The sequence below is a fragment of the Larus michahellis genome, chromosome 5 (assembly GCF_964199755.1).
Source record: "Larus michahellis chromosome 5, bLarMic1.1, whole genome shotgun sequence".
Lineage (NCBI taxonomy): Eukaryota > Metazoa > Chordata > Aves > Charadriiformes > Laridae > Larus > Larus michahellis.
In genome coordinates, this window is record NC_133900.1 from 11,552,325 (window position 1) to 11,577,368 (window position 25,044).

Here is a 25,044-nt window from a genome sequence, read left to right on the forward strand (position 1 = left end):
CACTGGCTGAGCTCCGGTCCGTAACAAGGTTGTACCTTTTGAAACAGGACATGCAGCTGTGAGTACGTCTGGAGGTGCACTGTACTGTTCAGGATCGTGGTGGGAGTCTTCCGAGTTAATAACCTAATAAATTGTAGTACTGCTAAACAATAATCAGACAGCGGCAAATTGTACCACTTTTTCCTAAGGTATAGACTGAGTTTGTAGATGTATACTTTGTCTTTTTCCAGTAGTCACATTTTACTTCTTTTTAATATTTGTAGTAACGTATTTTTTTCACATTCTAGCAGGTGTTCCTAACCATATCAGCCAGAAGAAAGCTCTAGAAAAATGTTTCAGGAAGGGAGAGTTAAAAGTGATAGCGTTCTTTGAAACGTCGTCAGAGGTCTGGTCTAAAGGCTGCAGGAGTTTTCCCCCTTCACTTCAGGAGAGCAAATGTTTGATTTCATCCTTCACCAGCACCATAGGTGAGCATACTCAGCCTTAGACATTAATTTCCTGACTCTTGAAATAGGATATGTGCTCCTGCGGTCTTCCAAGAGGTGTTTCCGTGATTCTGGGGTCTCGTGCATTTATTTTTAGGTTGCATATAAAGTTAACTCTTTTAGTAAAATTTCTTTTCCCTTAGAACTTGTTGACAGGATTTAGAAGGAGAATAGTTAGTTCTGGCATATTTACATTTAAATAAAATTCCTTAAGTATTATTTAAATATACGTGAATGGTGACAATATTTAGAAGAGGGAAATTGTTGTGATTCTTATCTGTTGTCGCAGTGGAGAAAGGGACCAGCTAAGACTTTTATTTCTAAACACACTCATAAATAGCCTAGATCTCTAAATAAGGGGGTGACGAGTCTCCAGATGATACAGAATGATGGACAAGATTAATGGGAAAGAGCCAGTAGACGTTTCTTGCAATGCAGGCCATGTGGTATTAAACAAATGGGTAATAAGTACAACACAACTGAAGTGATACATTGCAACAAATGACTCCATTACGGATCACGTTGCCACGGTGGAGACAACAAGAACAGATGGATATGACCAGCTTCCATAGCTATTTGTGAAGAAAATTATGAAAGCGGACATGAATGCTGATATCTTTCAGAAATTGCTCCAGAGGACCCTGTGCTGTGATTGCAGTCGCTCCTAAGCCAGAGCTGTGAGAAAATTTTATGCATCTAATCCATGCAATAAATGTTGGGCATTGACAAATTACTCTATTGCATTCAGCAGCGATGAGACGCAAACTATATACAAGATTTATATTGACAATGTATGAGAGATTTGTTGATGGTCATGTAATGCCTACACATCCGATGGGTACGTTGCTGAGGTAAACAAATGTAGTCAGAACATGTAGTTGACTTCCCGCTTTTGTGATAGAAAGACTAAGCCTGTTGTAAGCTACACGATATGATAAATAAGGTTCTGCAATTGAAAAAGAGGTATTCGTAGCAGTTTTCATGTGTGAGTACACACATCAGAATTACTGGAGTGCGGAATGCCCTGGTCAGTCCTGTTTGAAAGACTTTCTTACCCTGCAAAACATCATCCCAGCACCCCTGGATGTTAAGAGGTGCTGGGAAATCAGCCCAGGTTTGCTCTCTTGGCTTTGTGTCGTTGACTTACAGGGCTTTTCTAATTAGATTTTTGCTGCTTTTGTAGCACTTTGCTACATGTAGCACTTTGTAGCATGGCAAAACTTGTAGCACTTTGTAGCATGGCAAAACTTGCATAGAAATACCAGGGAGTCCTACAACTGGGGTCAGAGGAACAATTTTAGCAATAGTAACACCTTCATGTGCCTAATGACAATGCTAGGGTGTACTTCTAGATGTAAGCAGCTTTTGATGATGTTGCAACTCAAACCAGGTAAATAATATACCCTGTATATTTACTGTGAAAAAAACCCGCATCAACTGATAGAAGTCTGACCATGATTGATAGTCGTGGAGCCTCTTGGCATTTGCCTCAGGTAGAAATATCTCTTTGTTAGCCTGTGAGGACTGTATTACTTAAAACATCTGAAGCACCACCTGGCTGAAGCTGATGCGTCAGTGCTCTTTTGGAACACTATGTGCTAGGGACATATGATGTTCTGGTAGTCTGATAGGAAAGACATTACAAAAAAGGCAGGCCAGTATTGGCCACAAACCTTCCTCTAGGACATCCCTCCAGGCATCTTTTGGAGTGACTGGAATAGTTAGTATTGGACAGGAAGGAGGTATACGTGGAACGAGTGGTTCCCCAAATGTCTGTGACTGCATGATTCCTCTTTAGAGGCCACGCGGATTGTTCTTTCTAGTCCACGTCTGCAGGAGGTAACGTATCAGAGGGAAGGCAAAACCATAGTGGTGCTCCTTGAAAGCTGTTAGGGCCTGTTGCAGTTTTGATCTATTCACAGTGTATATATGCACCTGCTTGAAAGATGACTGCTGTATATCCACTTCTGTGCAGGAAAAGGCTGTTTATATCCAATTTAACCCTTCCATATAAGGTGCTACAGATAGGCAGTGCTACAGAGGTCAGTGCTGTGTTTGCTTCTCCTTGCAGTGAAAAAATAAATGGGTCATAATTCTGGTTCCCTCAGACAATTGCAAAACATTGCCTAATAATAAGAAATCAGTAGAATGAGTAGACCTCAAGGATCGAGAGCCAAGAGTAGGCAGCTGACACCCACTCCATCTCCTTCTTATTTCCCGAGGAGACCAGGAATATCTTCATTGTTTCAAGTGACTTTCTTATGCTTGCAGGTGTCAATTTGAGATTTGTTAAATTAAAGGGAGCTTTGTTCTTGAATTCCTTCTGTGTCAGCAGCATCCCTTTTTTTCTAAATTGGATCTCATTCTTCCAAATGAACAGAGAGTTTTGCACATTAAGCGTCTGATGACTTTTCCTGACATACAGGCTACTTCGTCATGAAGAAGTGCTTATAGTTATTTGGTATAAATTCATCAGCTGTTATTTACTGGACCTTACAAATGAGTGAAACGACATTCTGTTGCTGCATGTTTATTTGAATTACCTTCACGCTTCTGGATAGAGTGTCTCTCCCAGCTTCAAAATGGACACGACTGCAGCAGGCTGCCTATTGATAAGAGGGATAAATGCAAGAAGGACAGACGAATGACATGCAGAAGCTCTGTTTAGTCAGTGGGTGGCAGAGCTAATTCTTGAAGAGATTATAGTGCTGTAGTTATTCAGCTCATAGTGTTGGATGCATGGCTATTAATACTGGAATTCAACAAATGTACCTTTCAGTGGTTCTTTTGAAATAATAATAAAAAAATCAATGATTGTGATGGGGGTATAACAACTTTCTGACTGGAAAATAGGAAGCTGTGTTATGAATTGCCTGGAGAAATAATTTCCTTTCTTCTTCACATCACGAGCAAGTGCATTGCCTTCACATAGGGCAGAGATAAAGTTCAAGTCCAGATTTACTTCTATAGCAATCCTGAGTGCTTTGGCGTTAAGAAGTAGACCTGCTTTGACCACCATGTCTCAGTTGTTGCCATGCTCATGAGCCCAAGAACAGAAGGGTGCTTTAGAAGCTTTGCCAGCCACTTCTGGCAGAAAACTAACCTGGACTGAACTCCTTGGTCCTGACTGGACCAATTCCAGTACTCAAGCTCATTCTTTAGTGCTTTTTGGGGCAATTTTCCATTGCATTAGGATTTTTATTCCATACTGTTAATAGGTAGGCATAGAGGCTCGTCTTGATTTTGGTGTCGTTCCCAGTTTGGGTGGTTTTAGTGTTTATTTTTTGGGTTTTGTTTTGGTTTTGTTTTGTTTTTTTTTTTAACGCTCCAAACCGTGTGGTGTTAAAGGTTTGCAAGAGAACAGTAAGAACGCTGAAATGTTTTGCATAATTTCAGGAGGTATAAAGCAGATAAAGCAAAGAATAAAGATAAGAGACCTGGCCATATGGATCTTGTAGTGCCTTTGGGCTAGATAGTTTGACCACCTCAGTAGAGAGGCTACTAGCAACTCTTCATCTTCTTTGACTTTATGTGGGAATGCCATCTCTACGGCCTCCTCTTTCACAGCCCCGCAAGATGCTGGTGCGCCCAGGCTGGCCCATGAATTCAAGGTGATGCTTTCACTGCAGTGGATTGTTGCGGTGCTGCGTGTCCAGAAGCAAACTGAGTGGAATGGGTGTCGCAGTTGTCTCTTGCTGTGTGGCAAATATGACACGTTGGGTGAAAAGCAATAGGCTGCCAAAGCCCCTCTGTTTCATTTGTTCCCTCTCCAAACCTGTTCTGCTTTTTTTTTCTTTTGATACGCCTGCGTTAGCTGTCTGAGAAGCCCCCAGAAAACCTCATATGTCTTGGACTGAGTGGTTTGCCAGGGAAAATTATAGCTGACAAAGAGCTGCAGTCCCGTCATTCAGCATGACGGAGGGGTTCGCATGGGACGGGTTTGCTTGCTGTCTGTTTTTTTAGAAGGTGTCAAGGAAGAATTACAGTGTCTGTCTGTGCTCCTGGTGTGGCAGGGAATATGACCTTGTAATGGTTAGACAGGCAGTGCAAACGGTAAAGTCTCACAGGATGGAGAACAATTCTCCCTCATTGAGGAGAGGAAACCTCTTCTTCCGCCCCCCAGGGTAGGGAAGTCTGTCTTTACCACTCTTCTTTTAAGAAATTGCCCCCCTTTTCTGTGCCTAGGCTTATTGCTGAGGCATCTCATTAAGAGAGTCACCACACCTTCCCGTGACTTCCTAGTGTGCTATCAATGCTTCATTTCGCCCACCTTTCCTGCTTCAAATCAGGTCCCAGAAACTACCTCCACCCTCCCACCCACGAAGTTTTTAGCACCCAGACGACACGCATACCGATCCCCTGTGCTGAGGATAGCTATTCAGAGATGCGCTGCGTTGTGCTAGAAGATCAATGCCTGCTCATCCAGCTCTCTACCCTATGCCACCCTAGGGAACGCGTGTTAGCAGGGCAAGCCACTCAAGGAAGAGCCCAGAAATTAGAACGTAAGGAATGGCAGCTGAACAGAAAGGGGTGAGACAAGCTGTTTTGCAAACAATCAAACGTTGTTCCTAGACAAGCCTAGAACTAGAGCCTTTTGGTGAGGCAGGTGAGAAATAGTCGGTAACGGTGTGCCTGGCAGCAGCAGTGTACTGGGACAGTGAGGGGCTCGAGGTCACCGTTGAGAGAAAGAGCAATGGGAAGGCAGAAACAATTGACAAACAACCCAGCAAGGTTTTGTAGAAGATACAGAAGGCTCAGAGAGAGGTCAGCAAGGGGCGAGAAGGTAAAGCAAATAAATAAAAGCAAAAGAAAAGTTAGATTGCTGAAGAAGATGCGATGTAGTTACAAAGACCTGAGGGATGGCATTCGACAGCAAATATGAAGATGCAAAAGCTACTTGACTCATATGGCACAAGAAGCATGACGTGGTATCACGTGAGCTTGTGACATGTCAGGAGCCTGCTCGTTGGTGCCTGGGTGCATGGTATGAACTAGAGGACTTTAGCAGTGCTGCAGCCCACTCGTGTATCTCTGCTTCTGTTACTGACTGGAGAGTATTAGGGCACTTTCTACAGGGGATTTTTGGGTCTGCTTTCATTCTTAAGAGATCCAGTTTGCGCATACCAAGGCTGCTCCACGACAGAAGCCAAACAGTGGCACACGGGGTTGGAGATATTTTAAAAGGACAGCCCCAGCCTTAGACAAACATGCTAATGTAAGCGTGTACAAAGGAAAGATCTTTCTTGGACCAACATATCACTCTCAGAAGTTATGCCCTAAATGCACATTCCACCAAGGTTAGTTAATTTATTCTTCCTAAGGCTGTAAATGAGCAGCTGGTGGGCTCTTCTTAGGTTCTAGAGATACAGTTATTCACCTTTGTTTCTTTTGTGATGCAGACAAGAAGGCAGGAGAGGGGTTGGTGTAAGGAGCTGAACTGGGCCTTTCCTAAAAAGTACTGAATTAAATTATTGACATTTGATAGGATAGAAAGAGAAACCTGCTTATCTATTGTATTTAAACACTGTAGTCAAATAGATGCAAAGGGACTTGTTATTTCACCAGTGTATTTTGTAACCCTGTAATGCAGTTTGGTTAATTTCTTGTAGAGCAGTGGAGGGGGCAGGTTTTATTGTATTGTCAGTTCCTGCCTGCTGTAATTTGCATCTTCATTTCACAGTTGTTACAAAAAAAAAAAAAAGCCTGATTTGCACCTCAAGCTTCAGTTTGGTTCCTTTGGTGAAATATCAAAATGAAGTAGTTGTTTTGCTATGAAGCAGAAAGTCTGCCTAAACAAGTCACTAATTTGAGCAAATGTCAGTTGGAGAAGTGCTTCATGGGTATTAAATGAGTTTTAGAAGAGATGATTTTTGGCGGTCTGAAAACCACACCTGCTTGGTTCTGTATTGTAATTTCTTGGTGGGATGCCTTGTGAAAACCAGTTGACACATTGACAAGTTTCCTTATTGGCAGCATCTTATTATGTTAATATGTATTATTACTTACCATGTATTTTTCTTTCTTATCCCTTGTATTATATCTGTTGAGTAAATGCTTGTCAATTAAAAGGAAGTGGGTGGAGTTAGGGTGGGACAAGGGGTAGAAATTGCATCATCACTGAGGGTGTCTGTGGTGTCAGGCTTCAGAGGACAGTAGTCTTCTCCTAGAGATAGATTTGGCTCTTAGAATGTGTAATTTTTATTTGCCTCTGTCTCCTGAAGCTTGCTGGATTCTCCACTACAGATGAGCATTTATTCTCAGAAAGGCAGCGGGTTGGCATTTTGAAGGAGCAAGCATGGAAGAAAATAGAGAGGGCCATGGCCTTGCAGAAGGCAAGATTTTGTCTATCTGGATGATTTTGTTTGTGGTGTTAGTTTTGTTGCCTTCGATGTTTAGAGTGTCATTGGGGATTTCTCATTTCTATGTGAAAATTGTAATAAAAATATTTGAGGTAAGTTCAGAATTGGGTTAAAAAGGTATGTGTTTACTACAGGACATGTTTAATAAAAAAATTAAAATCTGTACATTTGATATAGATGCCATGAAAGTCAGCAGAAATAATTTCATTAACTTGGATGTGTTGTTTGCAGCTTTAACTTCCATGATAGTTCTTTTTAATGGTGTCTTTAATGATATCTTTAATGGGTTATAATAGGTTATAATCTAGTACTCGTTTGAGGTTTTCTTGGGTTAAAGAAATATATTCCAATATATTCAATGATATATTGCTTCGAGTTCAAGCTGGTTAGCATATTTCATGCTATTCTCATGACAATTAAATAAAAAGTCGTATTAGTTTATAAGAGTTGGTAAGTAACAAGAGCATGTATTTTAGAATTATATAAGTTTCAGTGGTTTTATTTGGGTTATTCGAATTGCAGGATATTAGTGAGTACTGTTCTAGGTAAGAATACTGACTCTGTGTGTTTGCTTCTTCCAGTTATAAACCTAGGGGATCCAGCAGTCACACGTTCTGCTGTATGAGACTCAAGGAATCCATGCAACCTTCTAAAAGTGTAATTTTTCTAGAGATTAACAGGTCATGGCTAATATTGTGATTCTGCTGAGACCGGTAAAAGTTTTCTGGGGCTTTTGATAAGCCAGAATTGCATTTAATTTTTCAAGTCTGACTTTTCATATCCATCAGTGGCCAAAAGTAGGTGCTGTGAATTCATCATATTGAACAGTGAAGCATTTCCATTTTCCAGTAGATTAACTTTGTTTTTCTGGCGTAAAGCTGCTTTGCATGAATATGCTTTCTACTTATGGCAGAAAACGTATTACTAGTATTGTCACTATTATTAAGCTGTTAGAGCCATCTATTTGTGCAGTACAGTATGTCTATAACAATGTGATACAGTTAATACGACCATCTTACCTTGCTAATTCTGTCTTATTTCTGTCTTAGAATTCTTCTGACTTTTTTTGTTTAATACCGATGAAGAGCTCTTGAGCAGAGACTGTCTTCAGCTGTATGAACATCATTTAGCATAACGCATATGGCTGCAAACTTTAGGGGTTACTTATTTTTTTCAGATACTGATGTCAATGGGAAATGACTGCCTGTAGTGGCTGTATGTAATATTGGCTTTTATATGTGATTTTTTTTTTTTTTCTTTTAATCAGCCAGTGGTATGTTAATTAAATTCTTACTGGTACCCTGAGTAAGAGGCTCATGGCCTTGGAACTGATTTCATCAGGTGTCTCACATCAAACACAAACCTGAGAAGGTCTTTGGACAGTTTTGCTGCTGCAGTTGACAGATATTAAAATAAGTTCTGGGACTTTTTTTCCCCTGTGCATTTCATAACGTTGAAGGACACTGAGTTGACCCACTCAGTGGAGCTTGATAAAGGAAGGCGCTTCACTTTGGAAAAGCGTGTTAAATGTTTTCCTTTCCATAGTTTTTGTAACACGTTAGGAGCATGATAATTTTGTGTTCACAATGTGGATGATTAATCTATCAAAAAAGAAGTAATTAAGTTAATGGTTATGCAGTTAGATATAGCCTTTTATGTCTAGTTCCCCATTGCTGCAACAGCTAATAACAGGGAGAGCACAGCTCCATGTACTGCAGTTCAGGCTGGCTTGTTTTCTTCTTTAGTTGAAAACTGTTCCCTAACAGTCCTGTGGGCAAAAAAGGAGTTGCCTCAGTTTTTATTTTAGGATTAATTTCAGCTGTTTTCTTTGAAGTATCCCTCAGTGCTTCTCATTGTGCCAAAAGCGTAACTGAGAGTTATCTTGGCGGGAAATGGGAAGGAGAGGTGCCTTTTTCTTGTGCTGGGGCCTTCAGAAGTAACGTTAGGGCTGGGAAATGCTGAGTAAAAGCTTGTGCATGCAACTGTTGGGCCTTTTCTGGGAGTCCTGGGGCTCGTTCACCAGAATATGGCTGAAACTCCTGCTTTAAAGTTAGCTTTAAAGCAGGCTTATATGCACCCTTTGTTCGAGAAATGAACAACTTGACATTGATAGCCTAGTGAAGTGTCGACTCATTTCTAGCTGTGACGTTATCTGTCTGAGATCTTGCTAATGGGGTAATGCACAAAGGCGTTGGTTTCCGTTGTTAGCCTGCATGGTGGCATAGGACGCCTTAGCTGATAGCTATGCTGAAAATGATGAGAGCAGATGCTTAGTTATGTATTGGCACACTGCTGGCTATGTTGCAGGATTGCTCTTGGAAGTACCAAACTACTGGTTGATCCAGCCTTGAGCACTATGACTGGATTCTCCATTGTGTTGCGTTTGATTTAGTCGGTTATGTAGACCAGCACAATTAATTGAAAACTTCTCATCTGAGAACGCTTTAGATTTGCTTCTTACAGCTGTAAATGACTATGCAAATTGGGAGGTAGATGGCAAACATGTTTTATTTTCCTCCATGTTTTGTCAATTTGAGAAAAACAAAAGGGTAGAGACTGAAGTCAAAAGATATTTTTTCTTTTCCAAGTTGTGTTTTCAAAGAAAGCGTATCTGTAGCCCTTGCTGAATTTGCTGTGAGCTCTAGGTGTTTTAGGATAAGGTCCAAGTTTGCGTATCTATTACTAAGCAATGAGTAATGCCGGCATATGATGAGATAAGTAATTTTGATTTCCTGACTTCACCGAAGTGTTTTAGCAGTGTGAACAGTGACTGGAACAAATGGGCAAGATGTAGTCTATGTATGGAAAGAATTTCTACCCTTTACTGCTTCTCCATCAAGGAATTTAGATACTTGTTTTCTAGAAACAAAACAAGCCTTTTTACAAAAGCAAGATACAAGGTTTGAAAATTTGGGGGTGATTGTTTTTGTTTGTGGTTTTCTTTTCGTTTTGGTGTTTTGGTTTGTTGTTTTGGTGGGTTTTTTTTAGGGCATATGAATAGTATAATAGTAAAAGATCACCAAGACAGTAATTTCTCAATTGTATAGCTGTTAGCCCATAATTACTATTATTACCATTAATTTATCCTTAAAGTATTTCTGGAAATGATAAAGATTAATTTGGCTTAGTTTCCAATAGGGCTATTCTTTCCCAAATGCTTTTTATTTGTGAAATAATGAGTTTTCTCTAAATTTTGTATTTTCTTATCTGTAATGGGGTTTGGTGGTAATGGTGGTATTAGCAAAGCTGTGCTAGGGATATTATTCCAGCTCTTTAGTGTTGCAGCTGCAAAAGAAAATGTATTTGCTAGAACGAAATCTCCACCATACTCTCGCAGTCCTGTGGAAAGTCGAATAAATGTGTTAAACAGCTGTAGCTCCATTTGCCAAGAATCTTCTGGAATTTAATGAGATCTGAGCTTTTGTATGAAATTTGAGGATTGTTTCTTGAGAAATACTGATGTGTAGGAAAGACATCAACCAGCTACTAATTGTGGGTTTCTTTGAACTGATAGCTCACTTGTATATTGGGGTAGATAATGTGCTGTAAACTTCTACATATAATATACAGATCATTTCATCTGGGTTCTTATTTGGGACGTGAAAGGGGAAAAGAGGCCAGACAGAAAGGACTGTTGGATGAAAAGGTCGTAAGTACTTGATCTTACAAGGTGATTTCAGCTTGCACTGAAAACCTGCTGACCTTCTCTTTGTAATTATATTGGAAGACTTTACATGGAGCAATTGCCCCAAGGCCTTTGCTACACATGAGAACAAAGCCAAGAAGAGGATTGAAAAAAAAAAGCCAGTGTAATGAGTGATTAGAAAAAACTTTTGTGAGAACGTGGGAGAAGAGGTAGCAAAATATGAGAACACAGAGGAAGAGAGGCAAAACTGAACTGAGTTATTACACAGTACGGAAAAAGGGAGTACCGAGCAACACACTGAACTGTACTTAAAAGGAAAAAGGAAGGAAAAACCACAAGAAGTGATATTTTTTAAAAATGAACATTCCGTGTTGTATTGATTTTTTTCATGTCACATACCATGAAGAAAGTAATTAATCCAACAAAGTATTAGGTCTCCTTATTTTGTTCAGCATTTAATTACAGGAAGCCTCAAACAAATGGGCCATTGGAGTTAAGCCGCAAGTCTTCAGTGTTTCCAGCTGGGATCACCTGCTGGATGTTTGGGCTCTGTGTGTCTTCATCACTTCGGAAATGGGAGGGGGGGAAGGCACGGCACCTGAATTCTCATTTGGTCAGCCAACTTAGGAATAAAGTTGCTCCATTTAACACCTAAATTCTGTGTTAGTTGCAACACCTGTGTTTTTGTAAGGTATTTAAAACATCCTTTCATTACTCTTTTGCAACAAAGACCAGCATGACAGCTCTGTCTCAATACTGTGCAAAACAAAGGTGATCACAAAGCCTTATTTCATATTTTAAAAACAAATTAAACATACGGATGCCACCAAATGCAGAACAAAGTAGAAACTACTCTGTCGGGTCAGTCCCATGAGTTTACGTCCCATGATAACTTTCATCGGTGCTTTTCTGTAACTACTCCCATTTCAGATGATCTCTGGCAATGTGTCTTGGACAATGAGCTCCACAACTTAACTGTGTCTTGTGGAAATATATTACCTTTTTCTTGCTCATACGCCCTGCCCGACACTTTCATACGATGCTCCCCAGTTCTTGCATTAGAAGAGAAAGCGGATAATGGTTCCTTATGGCCCTGCTCTGTGCCAGTCCAGACTTCGTAGGCCTGTGTTTTACGCTCTCTCTTTTTCCGTGCTAACAAGCCCTGTGTAACCCTTCACCTATTAAAAGTTCTTCATCTGCCTTGTTCTCTGCCTTTGTAGCCTCGACTGACTATTTAATTACAGGCTGCCACTTTTGTCCTGCTGTCTCTCTGTGCTATGAGGCAGGATTTCATACTTTACTAGTGAACTTTATAAATTTTTGTTGGTTTTGACTTGTCTTGTTCATTTGAATTAGCTAACGTATTTTTGTGAGTCAGTTTGGTCTGTGATTATCACCCTTCTTCTACCTGGGATTCAAAAGCCACCTTCCTTGAGGTATTCTAAATCCCTGGGGACAGTATGATCAAGCTAATTTCTGGCAGCGCTTGCCAACTAGCAGGTGCTTGTTCATGTAGGAGGATCATGATAGGCAAGATAAGGGTAGTAGACAGGTAAACAGGAGACAGGAAAGCAGAGAGTACGGCAAAAGGCTTTATTTGCCAAGCTAGATGATTTTTATTTTTTTTCCTCCTTCATGCTATATCCTAAAGGATAGTGGGGAAGGGTTGAGGACATTATAAAGAGGTTAAGTTTGCCACATGTCTGCCTCTACTCTCTTTTGCAGCATTATTGTTCCTATACCGTATGCTCTTTCATTTCTCAGTGAGCGGGCTGCTGTTTTCATGACATCCCCTGGCTCCCCAATTCTGAATGCGTTGTAGAAAATTGAGACAGGTGATGTGCTGGTTCACCTTTCCTAGGGAATAATTGGAAAGTATATACAAGGTGAAGGTCTGTTTTTCGAGGGTATTTTTTTATGGTGTTAGATGATTTGCATGGACGTTAAAATATCACATCACTGCCTGTTCTGGTTTCTCTTTTTTTTTTCCTTTTAAGGTGGTTGGTAAAAAAAGAAGTCAGCTAGGGGTAACTAAAATGCCCTAATTATGCTGTGATAAAGTGCCCCCTTTTGGTTATTGACTTAAACTTCAATAGCTACAGTCAGAGCTGGTAGAGGGCACGCAAAACTTAAGGATGGCAAAAAGCTAGTCAATATTGTTGGCACATGCAACACATAATGTGGTGAAGACTGAGATCAAGCTTCACGGTAACTTAAATGGCTGTGCGTGTCAGTCACAGGGAAGTAAACTGTTTAGCAAGGGTTTATCCTGAAGCATCCTTATCTGTTGTAGGTGGGAAGCCTTAATAGCAGGTGAGGACAGAAGTTGAGTGGGTCATTGATTCCTTAATAATGAGCAGAGCCTACGCGCAAGCACCCTTTGTTAGTGCAGATATCTTAAAGTAAGTACAGGAACATCTAGTGCTCGCCAGAGCTACTATTTATATGTCTATACATGTATGGTGAAAGCGTTTAAAACTTTGAAAACTTCAAAAATTAGGCATATTGGTGTGTTCGATTTGCTGATGGAGGAGTTTTATGCTGCTCTGCACAGGGAGGAGAAACTTGGTTTAGCTCAAAAAGGTAAATACAGGGAATGGCGAAAGCTCATTACCAAAACCACTACTTTGGAAATACTGTGGATACGAAATGGCCCCGCCTCTGTTTTCTGGTAACAGAAACTGCATGAATGCCCTAAAACTGTGGTAATATCTTTTATTCCTTAAAATGCATTCTTAGATCTATTTTTCCAGCATGTGTCTAGTGTTAGTGACAGTGTTTTACATCATTCTGTTGCCTGAAGCTAACTGGGGAAGAGAAAGTTTTGGACCTGTGGACCTCATAGATTCTCTTAGGTAGCTCAGTAATTTGTGGGGCTCTAGGAAAATAACAGCTGCTTGTGTCCTGAAAAGAAGTTTGAGCCAAAAATTTTTTCTTGAAAGTGGTAAAGGGTAATCTATGTAACAAACGAAACAGGAGGCATGCAGGACAGCCTTCAGGCTGAATTTGAAAACCGAAAATCTAAGACCTGGCTTCAATAAAAGAGGCTCAGGCAATTCACCTACGGTAATTACAAAATGCCTGGAAATAATTAAATGAAAACCATCAACATCTACTTTTCTTGTTTTGGGAACAGTGGGCCGCCCTGCAGATTGAGGAGGGAGTAAAAAAGCAGAAGGCGCTGGCACTTGAAAATTTAATCTCCACTGGTAAGATCTCTGAACGAAGGTGACACGGCATTCTTCGTCTTGTAAAAAGGCAACTATTTTAATATCTTGCCTAGAAAAGAGTAAACAGAAACATAAATTGCATGTGATGTTAAGTAAGAAAACTGGAATGGCCAAAATGGAGTTTGATGGGCAAAGTTGAAACTGCTGAAGTTATTAACTTGCAAAAGAGACCTTAAGTATGTTATACGCAAGATAATCTGTGAATTATAGTGTCGTCTGAATAAAAGAGGCTAGTGTGGGTATAGACAGACATTGCTAATAGGCATTTAGGAAGCTGTCCCTGTCTTCACGAGTATTTTGTACTTTCTGACTCCCATCAGCTCTCCCTTTACAAGATCAGGAGGAATGAGTATTCTTTGCCCTTGATATTGCTCTGTATGGGTTCTTTCTTGCTTCTTGTAACTCTTAGCATGCAAAAACCCTGTGTCTCTCAAGTAAAGGAGCTACGCCACCCACAGATAAAATCTGAGAGAGTAACTTATTTTTTTCTTTCCAACTGTTTTTCCTTTCTTCTTTGACCAGAGGGGACTGGGTTAAGTTCTCATAATAATCCTTTTACTTGTAGTGCCATTTTTAGTCATTAGTCACATAGGCTGCTTGGTTTGTCAGCTAATGAATTTCAGGTCTGATGATTTCCTGGACATTGAAGGTTTGACTGAAGGGCAGCTGGGGGAAAGCGTTGTGATTCTGATCGTGTTAGTATGTTGATTAAGGTAAATGAAATGTATTTTGAATAATACATACTTAATGTCATCCAATACCTGACCCACCCCCCCAAAAAAAACCCCAAAACAAAACACAAACAAACAAACAAAAAAAACCCAAAAACCCCAACCAACCAACCAAAAAAGCCAAGCATTAGCTGGTATGAATCGAAACCAATTTTAGTCACTCTAACCAGACAGATAAGAATCTGGCCTGAGTGATCTCAGCAAGCGTCACTGAGACGTGCTGTGTGGCCCTCCTGTGAGGCGTAGTTTTACAGATATGGAGCACGAACGTGTTGTCACTCTTCCTGCACGATGCTTCTGTGTTACACTATGTATATCTCGGTGGAAAAAAACTTAGACACTTTGAAGTTTTTCAGTAGTGAACTGACTCTTAAAGGAAAAAGGATGGGGGAAGACAGAAGGCTCAGAGAAAAAAAATACCAGAGGAAGGTGTTTGTTACAGCTGTGAAAAAGTAAAACTAATCAACAGCTGCAAGAACAACAACTCTGCAAACACTGCCTGAATTTGAGTCAAGGCACCATGAGGGGTCTGCAGTCTTGGCGGTGCGCGGTTGACATTTCTAGGTGTGCGGATATATGTTATTTGGTAAATGACAATGAAGTAGGTGTTGTGCATAAGCTTTTATTTGCAGTGCTTTTCTCCTTTCTTCAACAATTTAGTGGTGTTATATGGCATAAGATTAGAGAATTAACTTGTGGAACTAAATGCCAGTACATAAATGAGGCATAACAATGCAATGAAGGTGCCTGGAGTAGGAGGAGAGCTGATTCTAAAAAGCACATATATTTTACTCTCTTTGGAATCCGTGTTGTCCATTCCACTGTGTGGAAGGAAGACTCATTTCCTCATGTAGGGATCATCCAGAAAGAGGAAACCTCCATGGAAGAGGAGATTGCTGGCCAGCGCCGAGGACGCTTCAGCCTCGCTGATGTTATGTACTTCTCCAAGAAGGGGTGTGAGGCAGTTGCGGAAGACGAAGTCACCCGACGGTTCTTCTCTGAGGAGCTGGTGTCCTGGAATCTCCTCAGCAGAACCAATGCCAACTTGCACCACGTCAGCTGGCAACTGACCGTTGTGTGGGTTGTTGGGATTCTAATTCGGTATTGTCTCCTGATGCCTTTTCGGTGAGCCAGATGTAACTTGCTGGTACCTGTTTTTTTTTGTGTTACTTTCTACAAAAGATGTGAAATAATGTTATTGACTAGTGCAGAAAGTAGAACCTGGCAAGACTGTGTTTTCTAAGATGCCATCGAAACTCAAATATCCCTAAAAGGGGAAAAGAAAAAGGTGCTGAAGATGTACCTTTCTCATGTTCCATATGTTTTATTAGCAATTAATTTGTTTGTAAAATCCAGCAAAACTTTATGGAAATGATCTGGAGATCTTGGTATGTAAAATAACAACTGTGTCAACTAAAAGGATTGGGCTCTACCCGTCTAATACAGGGAGACTGTATGCTGAACACTTGGGATTTGAAGCAAAGCCAATGTTCAGGGAGCACAGGGCTGGATGGAAAAGAGAGACATCCACTTGGAATGTATTAAATTCTTCTAAAACTTCCTTTTAAGCAAAACCAGCCTTTATCATATTGACCAAACAGTTACAAGTATTCCTGTGTTCTTGTAAAGAACAGGAGCTCTTAAAATGTCTTATTCCTTTGATGGGAGGACAGTATATTTAAAACATGGCTGCAGTGCATAGAGATTTTTTTTATATCAGTCAATCACATGGCAGAGCACATAAGTCTGTGTGTGGACTTAGATACGATGCTTAAGAAGACAACTTTTATATAGAAATGGCTTCAATATTGGTTTTGCTTAGCCATTAGTAACCAAAGATATTTAATTTTCATTGCTTGGGGTGGAAATATGTACTGAAATTTCTGGATTGCTTTTTAACAATCAAATGATGAGTCCCTTTTGGCACTGAGAAATCTCATGTGCATTAAAGAACACTAGCCGCTCTTCGCTGTCCTCTTTGAACACGGTGACTTCTTTACCGTGTGATAGCTTCCAACCAGGGTGCAGTGCTTTTTGGAAGGTAGGCTCCAGGCAGCACAAGGTTTTGTACTCGGGGCAGGATTAATTGAGTGAAAACATGCTCATACTATCCTGTTGGCCTTAACTGGTTTGTATTGCTAGTTAGATGCTATTAATAGTGGAGGGAAGCATTGAGAAATGGATCAAAGGGTTAAAGAAAATATTTTCTTGCTTGCTCTTCCAGTTTTGCTTCTTAGCATTTAATTAAGATTATTTTACTTCATAGCGTCTGCTTGGCTGTTTTCAGCATCCTCTTGCTGGTCTTGGCCACTACGGTAGTAGGACAGTTTCCAAATGGCAGGTAGGTGTTTGCGAAGGACTCTTTCCATTTCTTTTTTATTTCTTTAAGGATTTGAATTAGTGTATTGGAATATAAATCTGCTTGAGCCCAGAGGATTAATGTGGACTATCCTGGGGTGACTTTTTCTCTACTGTAAACTCAGAGAGCACTATGAGAGACCAATGGCACCTGAAAGTGGACATGCAACGTAAGCCAGGTAGATACTGCTGGAAGCATGTCTTAGAGCGGAAAACAGGGTATGCTCTACTTGAGTCAGAATAGGGCAAGTAAATCATCTGTCCTGAGCAATTCTCTATTAAAACTGAGATTGTTATGTGCTGTCAGTGCAGAGAACTCAAACGTGATTCACCAGCTAAATATTTTTATATTAGAATAATGTTAATGAATGAGTCAATAGCAGTTGCTTCCAGAGAAAAAATCTGTAGAACAAAACCTTGACTGTTATCTTCTCTGCTTTGAATCTGGTGGGTTTAGAATAGATGACAGTAGAAGCATGGAACAAGAATATCTTTGATACCCAATAAGCTCCTCCTGCGTGGCATTGTTAGTGCAATGAATCCTCTTAGTATGGTCTTCGTAATAACAGCTGTTGGGAATAATTTGGAGGGTTTACATTACATTGTTATATGAGTGACTGCGTAGAACTGGAAATGTATGTATGGCTTCATTTCTTTTAGAGTTAAATGCTGGCTGGGCAACCAGGTTCAGATGATATGTGCCGCGTTAGGTATCCGATGTCTAAGTGGTCTTGTTCATTTCCACAACAGGTGAGTGATGCCGCCCTGCTCTCGTTGGTTTGGTGTTGATTTTTGTACAGTACTCAATGTCTCAAGTCTCTTAATCCATTACCGCACAAATACTATGATGGTGTGGTTTGATCCAAGAAGCTGTTAGGATCATCTAGTCTCTGTCAAGACGTTTGCGTGCCCTGCTGCATTTTCTGTTGTCTATTGGCAGGGTATGCAAAGGTGTAGTACTACTGTGTTCTTAATTAAATATACATGTAGACATTTTTCTCAGTGTTTGCTGTGATCTTGTTATAATTGCACACAAGAACATTGCCATAAAATGCTCAGCTGTTCTATTAGCCGATTTGTTTGGTAACTAGCTGATTTGTTTGGTAACTAATTCTTCACGTTCTCTCCTAAAGTAAGTTATGGATGGTATTTCAGTCAGTTTTTGTAGTATCTTGCCGCCTTAGTGGTGGAGCTTTATGTAATGGAGGCTTCTGAAATACTTTTTGTTTGTGCTTTAGAAAACAAGCAAAATCGTGCTCTAGTGTCTTTGCTTTTAGAATTTTAGCGTCCAAATATTCTTCAATATATGTCTCTATGAATGGTAACTTATGCAGCTAAAATGCCTACTCCAGTGAAGTCTCCTATTCTCAGCTAAAAGTAAACTGGTTTTGGTGAAATGCTAAACTACTGAAATGTGAAAGGACTCTGGAAAGTGTGAGGAAAGATGACCTATCTGCTGTAATATACTGCCAGAAATTTCAACATATATCATGGTAATATTAGTGTTTTAAAATGTTTTCTTCCACTTCCTATGGACCTGCAAATAAGCTGGGTGCCTGAAATGCTTTTGGCACCGAGAGTCTCATTTGTGGATATATGCTCGCTGGATGGATCACCTGATGGGGCCTGCAGTCTGGAGAAGAAACATGAAATAATTACTTTTATGGTTGTCATTGCAGAGAAAACAGACCGCAGGAAGGAGGCATCTGTGTAGCCAACCACACATCTCCATTAGATGTTCTAATCCTGGCCAGTGATGGATGCTATTCCTTGGTATGAACAAGAGAGTTGGTAAATATTGGTAATGTTGAGATGCCCATAAATGTAATGTTGGATAAGAGGATAAAATTACTGGTGGAAAGAGTGGAATTTGATAGCATTCAAACTCATGTTCAGGACTGCAAAATAATAGACACAGGCAGATGCGTGCACACTTTTGACCAAGAGGATCAGTATTTGTGAGCAAGCTTAGAAACTGATGCGTCTGTGTTCAGAATTTTATTATTTAAGTGACTGTGTGTTTGCATAGTAACCAGTTTCTTTTCTTCATGCAGGTTGGCCAGGTGCACGGAGGGCTTATGGGACTTATTCAAAAATCTTGCATGCAAACTACTCAGCATGTTCTGTTTGAACGCTCAGAAATGAAAGACCGTCATCTGGTGAGGAAAAAGTAAGGTAGTGAGGTGTTTGCTTAATTGTCCTGTCAGCTCTAGTAATTGTGAGGTCCAAGCGTGAGTTGAGACTGTTCTTGCCCTGTGTCTCTCCCTGGTGGGCAGCTGTAGGTTGTCATCAGTGTAACCTTTGGAACCGCTCCATCAATGAAGGTGCAGGATGTAGCAATCATCTACTGAGCTTCTGATTGTTTGCCCTGTAACTTCTGGGGATTTCCACATTGCCCCAGTCGCCCTGCCTGCCACAGGCAGAAGCCTGTTTGTTCATTTTCAAGGATGATGATTTAGGATGTCAGAGCAGAAATCTGAGTTCTGTCAGCACATCTGCTTCCCAGATCATGCCTTGCCCTGGTACAGTTTTTCATCAGCTCTGAACACTGAAGCTGGTTATATCTGCTGGGAGTACAGGATAAAGGCTTGTAAAGATACAGAGGCTGACTGTAGCAAAAAAAACCCCAACAAAACAAACAAACAAAAAACCCAACCAAGGTACCACCAAGCTGCCAGAAGCTGGAAGAGCATCCTGGAGAAGTGTCTTCATATGTTTGCTTCATGCCTATACTATTCTCCAGGCCTGCAGTATTGATTCCTGGCACAGACAGCACGTTGGACTTTAAGGACACGAACAGGATTGACTCAGTATGGCAGTTCTTATATTCTCAGGTGGTTACAGAGACTGTTCTTAGTCATCCTAAATCTTCATGAAATAAGGTGTGATGCAGCTAACATTAAGTAAGTGTCTATGACAGTTTGTACTTAAAGAAATAGAGACAGTCCCTCCATGCTGGATCATTCTCTCCTTTTTTTCATATCTCATGCTTTGGGTTTGTTCTTTAATGCAGACTGGATAGGAATTGCATTGTCTTGAGTCATAGGAAAGACAGGTGTCTCAGGGGCCTGGACAGGCTGGATCGATGGGCCAAGGCCAACTGTATGAGGTTTAATAAGGCCAAGTGCCGAGTCCTGCATTTTGGTCACAACAACCCCGTGCAGCGCTACAGGCTTGGGGAAGAGTGGCTGGAGAGCTGCCTGGTGGAAAAGGACCTGGGGGTGCTGGTGGACGGCCAGCTTAGCATGAGCCAGCAGTGTGCCCAGGTGGCCAAGAAGGCCAACAGCATTCTGGCTTGTATCAGGCATAGCATGGCCAGCAGGACTAGGGGAGTGATCGTCCCCCTGTACTCGGCACTGGTGAGGCCTCACCTCGAGTGCTGTGTCCAGTTCTGGGCCCCTCTGTACAGGAGGGACATTGAAGTGCTGGAGCGTGTCCAGAGGAGAGCTACCAGGCTGGTGAGGGCTCTGGAGACCAGGTCACACGAGGAGAGGCTGAGGGAGCTGGGCATGTTTAGCTTGGAGAAGAGGAGGCTGAGGGGAGACCTCATTGCCCTCTACAGCTACCTGAAAGGAGGTTGCAGAGAGGTGGGGGTTGGCCTCTTCTCCCAGGTGAAGAATGACAGGACCAGAGGAAATGGTCTGAAGTTGCGGCAGGGGAGGTCTAGATTAGATATTAGGAAGAATTACTTTACTGAAAGAGTGGTCAGGCACTGGAACAGCCTGCCCAGGGAGGTGGTTGAGTCACCATCCCTAGAGGTGTTTAAGAAACGTCTAGATGTGGCACTTCAGGGCGTGCTCTAGTGGCAGAGATTGTAGGCTGTTGGTTTGTGGTGGTGGTTTTTTTGGGTTTTATTGTTGGGGGTTTTTTTTGTGTGTGTATGGTTGGACTCAATGATCTTAAAGGTCCTTTCCAACCATGACGATTCTATGAAAACAACAGATTTTGTGTGTCAGCAGTCTGCTTAGTGGTAAGACATTTGTTTTTAAGCAATGCAGCAAATGTAGTAAAATAATGGCCTATCTCTTAACTAGATGCAGAGAATCATGTAAAACTGAGTTATCAACCTAGAAGGCATGAAAACTTGAAATATGGAATATGCTTCAGTCAAAAGAGAGTTTCGACTGTGTTCACAACTGGAACTTCTCAAAGATAAATAGGAAGAGATTTTTACATGCTTGAAGTTCTCTGGCTTTGTGTTAATTGGTTAAAATGGTGAAATAAAACTGCATAAGATTTTGTAGAAAACCTGCTTTTGCAATTGGCAAGAGATAACCTTTGAGATGAAGGCCTGAAACCAGCACACATCACAGCTGAGGCTACTGACTGGCCAAGGGCGATTGGACAAGGGCCTTTTCTGTCCTATGTAAGAAGTAACGGATGTTTAGGTTCTTGGCCAAATACAAATATGGAGTATACACTGAAATTTTATTTTCTCTCCACAGAATTAGAGAACACATTGCAGATAAGGCCAAATTACCCATTTTAATTTTCCCAGAAGGTAGGAAACAACTACATTGATTTTATTGCTCTTCTCGCTTCTTGCCACTAAGTGCAGTTTACTGTACCCAGTCTTTACAAATGAGGTGTTTGTTTTTAGTCTGTAGAATTAATTAGCTCTTGTGAGATGTTAAAAGTCAAATCCTAGTATTTTACAACAGTCTACTTGCTTTATTGTATAGCACAATGGAAGAGAGAACAGGCTCTGGGGTTATGTTTTGGAACTAAAGCTTACTTTCTCCTTTAGTATCTTACATCACCTTAAGATAGTTTAGGATTAATTTGCTGATACTTTTGTTCCTGGCTTAAACTCTTCATCTGCTTTAATTCTGGCCAGGTACCTGCATAAACAACACATCAGTAATGATGTTTAAGAAGGGAAGCTTTGAGGTAGGAGGGACCATCCACCCAGTAGCAATCAAGGTAATGTATCTGCAGTTTTCCAAACGCGGAAGGACTATTTGCAGAAGCTTCTCATGTCAGAGAAAAGCTGTTCATGTATAAAGCCTTAAAAGGGGGTGGTTCTGTGTGAATAAGGTACTGAATAAGCCCTGAGAAAATGGAATCTTTCTGTGGCGTGCAGTGTCTTGCAGTTCAGCACAGTATGGAAAACGTTTCACTGAGTGTCTCTACAACTGGTTAGGAGCAACCTCAAAACCACAGTTGCCATTGCTATGCTGCATGTTTGGTTCTGCCTGCTCTTTCTGTCATAGGGCTCCTGCCTCTTGTGGGCTTTGGGGATAAAGGAACTCTTCTGGTACTTCCAAGGCTTTCTGAGTAGCTTTAGCCAAGCCACCCTAGCTCTAGATACGTTAGTTACTTTTTCTGGAACTATAGTGTTGCCTAATCTTATGGAAATTGTTAAAATCGGTGTGAGTGTTTTCAAGGAAACCTTTGTAGTCTGCATATTTGGAGAAGACAAGTCTTTACGTTTTGAGTAGATCTATCTTGTTATAGGTGAGATGTGTTTCAATGGTGCTGTCACAGTTTGAGGCCCTGCCTCGCTTGTAAAGGTTAACTCTTATAAACTTGTAATAAATGTTGAAATGTGGAGCTTTACTTTGAATTTACGGCTACTTTTAGGAGGTGTGGTTAGATTTGCCTGTGGTTTAACAAGTTGAACTGTGACTTCATGGCCAAAGAAGAACAGCTTACATGGTTTAAGCTAAGGTAGCAGACGATGCCCTTTTGCTTATTCTTCTTGTCTTCCAGTATGACCCCCGCTTTGGAGATGCGTTCTGGAACAGCACGAAGTATTCCATGATGACCTATGTTTTTAATGTGATGACCAGCTGGGCTATTGTCTGTAACGTGTGGTATCTGCCACCAATGGTCAAGGAGGTACTTACGCTTTTGTAAGTTTTGAAAATACTTGCAAAATATTGTCTAAAGGAAGTCTGCATTACTACGCACGGTGTGTTGGCATTACATTTGCACATCTTTATTGACAACTTAATCGACAAAGGCCAGAAAGCAACGCTGTAGTCTTAAAATGAAGTGAGCATGGATTTATGTGGGTTAATCCAAACAGCTTTTTCACTTGGGTGCAGCTGCCTTGCTTTTCTCTGCTCCCAGAGACTAGAACAGATGTTAAAATGTGGTTTTATGCCGCAGGAGTCCTGCCCCTCATCATGGCACAGACATTCCTTTTTTAATCCAGAAGTGATACCTAGATTCAAGCCTTCTCTTCACTCCATACTGGGGTGCTTCCATCTTCTGTGTCCCGCCTCTGCCTCCATCTGCACAGCTTCCTCCCATGCCCTTGTTTCTCAGCCCCACAGAACATCCAGCTAATCCTCTGCTTAGCGGCCGTACCCCGCAACTTGGCACAGCCTCTCAGCCCACGGCCCCTGCATACTGACCTGACGCTGATGAAGCGGTCAAGGCCTTTGCTCCAGCAGTGCTTCCTACCCCGGTCTTTGGTTGTCCCCGGTCTTGGCAGGAAAGCTGGTGTAATGCATGTATCTTCAGCCCTCTGCAGTTTGGGCAAACAGATGCCTGTGAACTCAGAATAATTCGCTGATCCTGAATACATCGGGGCCCCAACCCTGTTCAAGGCACCCCATCTCCTCCAAGGTGATCCTGTCAGTGTATTCCCAGCTTCAGCATCACGCTGAAGTACTGGGAGGAGATGCATCCCTTGCTCTGGCCAGAGCTGGGACCTCACGCTGTGTGTTGTTTGAGATTTGCCCCAGAAACCACGGAGCCTCCCACTTAGTTCTTTTCGGCACCGAATGGTGGCAAACCAGGTAGCCTTCCCTTGGACCAGCTGGAACCGCCCTGCAGGTCACATTTGGCTTGTAGGCCTGGCATAAACCCAAGTGCCTGCTGTCTGACAAAACGTATCGCTTTGGGACACGCAGAAACTGTTGAACCTGTAAAGCAAATCACTCTCTCTCTCTCTCTCTCTCTATATATATATATATTTTTTTTTTTTTTTTCAGGAAGAAGAAGATGCTGTTCACTTTGCCAACAGAGTGAAGGCTGTCATCGCTGCTCGGGGGGGAATGTCTGTGCTTCCTTGGTAAGAAGCAACACCTTTGAGGTTGGATTTAAAGCATATTTAGGTGTTCTGTATTCTGAAACGTTAGCCTGGAATCTTTTAAAACTTCTTCCCGGTTTGCTTTGCTTGGGCTGTAGTCCATCACCCTTACTGACTCTTGAGTCAGAAAATTCTATTTTATTCCTTGAACGGTTCCACTAGAATAAATAGACTAACATAGTATAAAAAGAGAAATGGAGCTGACAAGTGGATCTAGACAGCAGGTAGTATTTGGTGAAAACAAATTATTTGCCTGTTAAATGCTGCATTAAAGGAAAGGCCTTGTTTGCATTGTATGGTAAGATTTGGTAGTACCGATCATTTAGCATCGTATTGCAAAAGCCAACACCTAGAGTGAAAACTGCTTTGACTACATAGTCCAAATATTGTAACGTTTTTCTGCCTTGAAGCTGAAGTAAGCTTAAGGCTGTTTCTCTTCTGTGTCTTTCAGGGATGGGGGACTGAAAAGGAAAAAGGTCAAGGAGTCTTTCAAGGAAGAGCAACAGAAAAAATATTGCCAGATAGTAACAGAAAATGGATCTGTGGGAAACGGAAATGTTTGTTAAATGGTATTTATTTTATCTTATTTTTTCCATGACTTATCTCCACCAGAAAATGGGCTATTTTTTATATTGAAACCGAAAAAATATATTATCCTGTAATATATTTTGGATATGACACAGCAGGGAAACCATAAAGAGATGGTATTTTGTATAAAGTAAGGATACCATTTTATAAATAGGAAGATTTACAACATACTGGTAAAGTTCTCTCTGATGTTGAGTGAGAAGAATCTGCAACAAAACTACTTAAGTTCATTAAACTGTCTTTTTTTTTTTTTTTTTTTTTTGAAATCTTTGTGTTACCCTGAAGACTTAAGTGGTAACTTCTCAACTCCTAATAAAACACGTCTGTACTCCTAGCCTCTGTCAATGACTTGGACTAGTAGTTGTCCTGTGAGCCGCAGTCACTGCATTGCTGTAGAGAGGGATCTCCTGAAGTCAGAAGACGTTTGCTCTCTGACAAGCCCACCCTCCAAAAATAAATGGAGCACGTGCACTCTAGGAATCTGAGACAGTAATATTCCTGTCCCCTATGGTATTTCATTCTCCTGTTGAGTAGCTCCCACGTGGAAGAATCTGGCTTCTGTAATGATCTGAACATCACTAATGAAGCACACATGAGTAGGTGTT

At 41.1% G+C, this 25,044-nt stretch overlaps 1 protein-coding gene across 4 annotated transcripts; it reads left to right on the plus strand.

Annotated features, from left to right (window-relative positions):
• The first annotated feature begins 290 nt into the window (after nt 1-290).
• LOC141743795 (glycerol-3-phosphate acyltransferase 3-like) lies at nt 291-24,782 on the plus strand. 4 transcript variants are annotated; one of them, XM_074588756.1, is made up of 12 exons: nt 291-467; nt 13,627-13,699; nt 15,306-15,576; nt 16,718-16,792; nt 17,470-17,559; nt 18,489-18,582; nt 18,864-18,979; nt 21,255-21,310; nt 21,647-21,732; nt 22,522-22,650; nt 23,754-23,833; nt 24,303-24,782. In XM_074588756.1, exons 3-12 carry the CDS (start codon nt 15,332-15,334, stop codon nt 24,415-24,417), a joined length of 1,086 nt encoding a protein of 361 aa, XP_074444857.1. In that variant the 5' UTR covers nt 291-467; nt 13,627-13,699; nt 15,306-15,331; the 3' UTR covers nt 24,418-24,782. The 4 variants fall into 4 exon arrangements, with proteins under 4 accessions (XP_074444857.1, XP_074444858.1, XP_074444856.1 ...); XM_074588755.1 differs by lacking the exon at nt 291-467 and adding an exon at nt 6,781-6,936; XM_074588757.1 differs by lacking the exon at nt 13,627-13,699 and having other exon boundaries at nt 297-467; nt 24,303-24,772.
• Nucleotides 24,783-25,044: the final 262 nt, after the last annotated feature.

Coding starts and splice junctions, on each gene's coding strand:
- LOC141743795 (XM_074588755.1), top strand. CDS start 6,781: ATGGAAGAAAATAGAGAGGGCCATGGCCTTGCAGAAGGCAAGATTTTG. Junction 13,700..15,305: donor TGAAAATTTAATCTCCACTG/GTAAGATCTCTG, acceptor TTCCTCATGTAG/GGATCATCCAGAAAGAGGAA. Junction 21,733..22,521: donor TCCACCCAGTAGCAATCAAG/GTAATGTATCTG, acceptor CTTGTCTTCCAG/TATGACCCCCGCTTTGGAGA.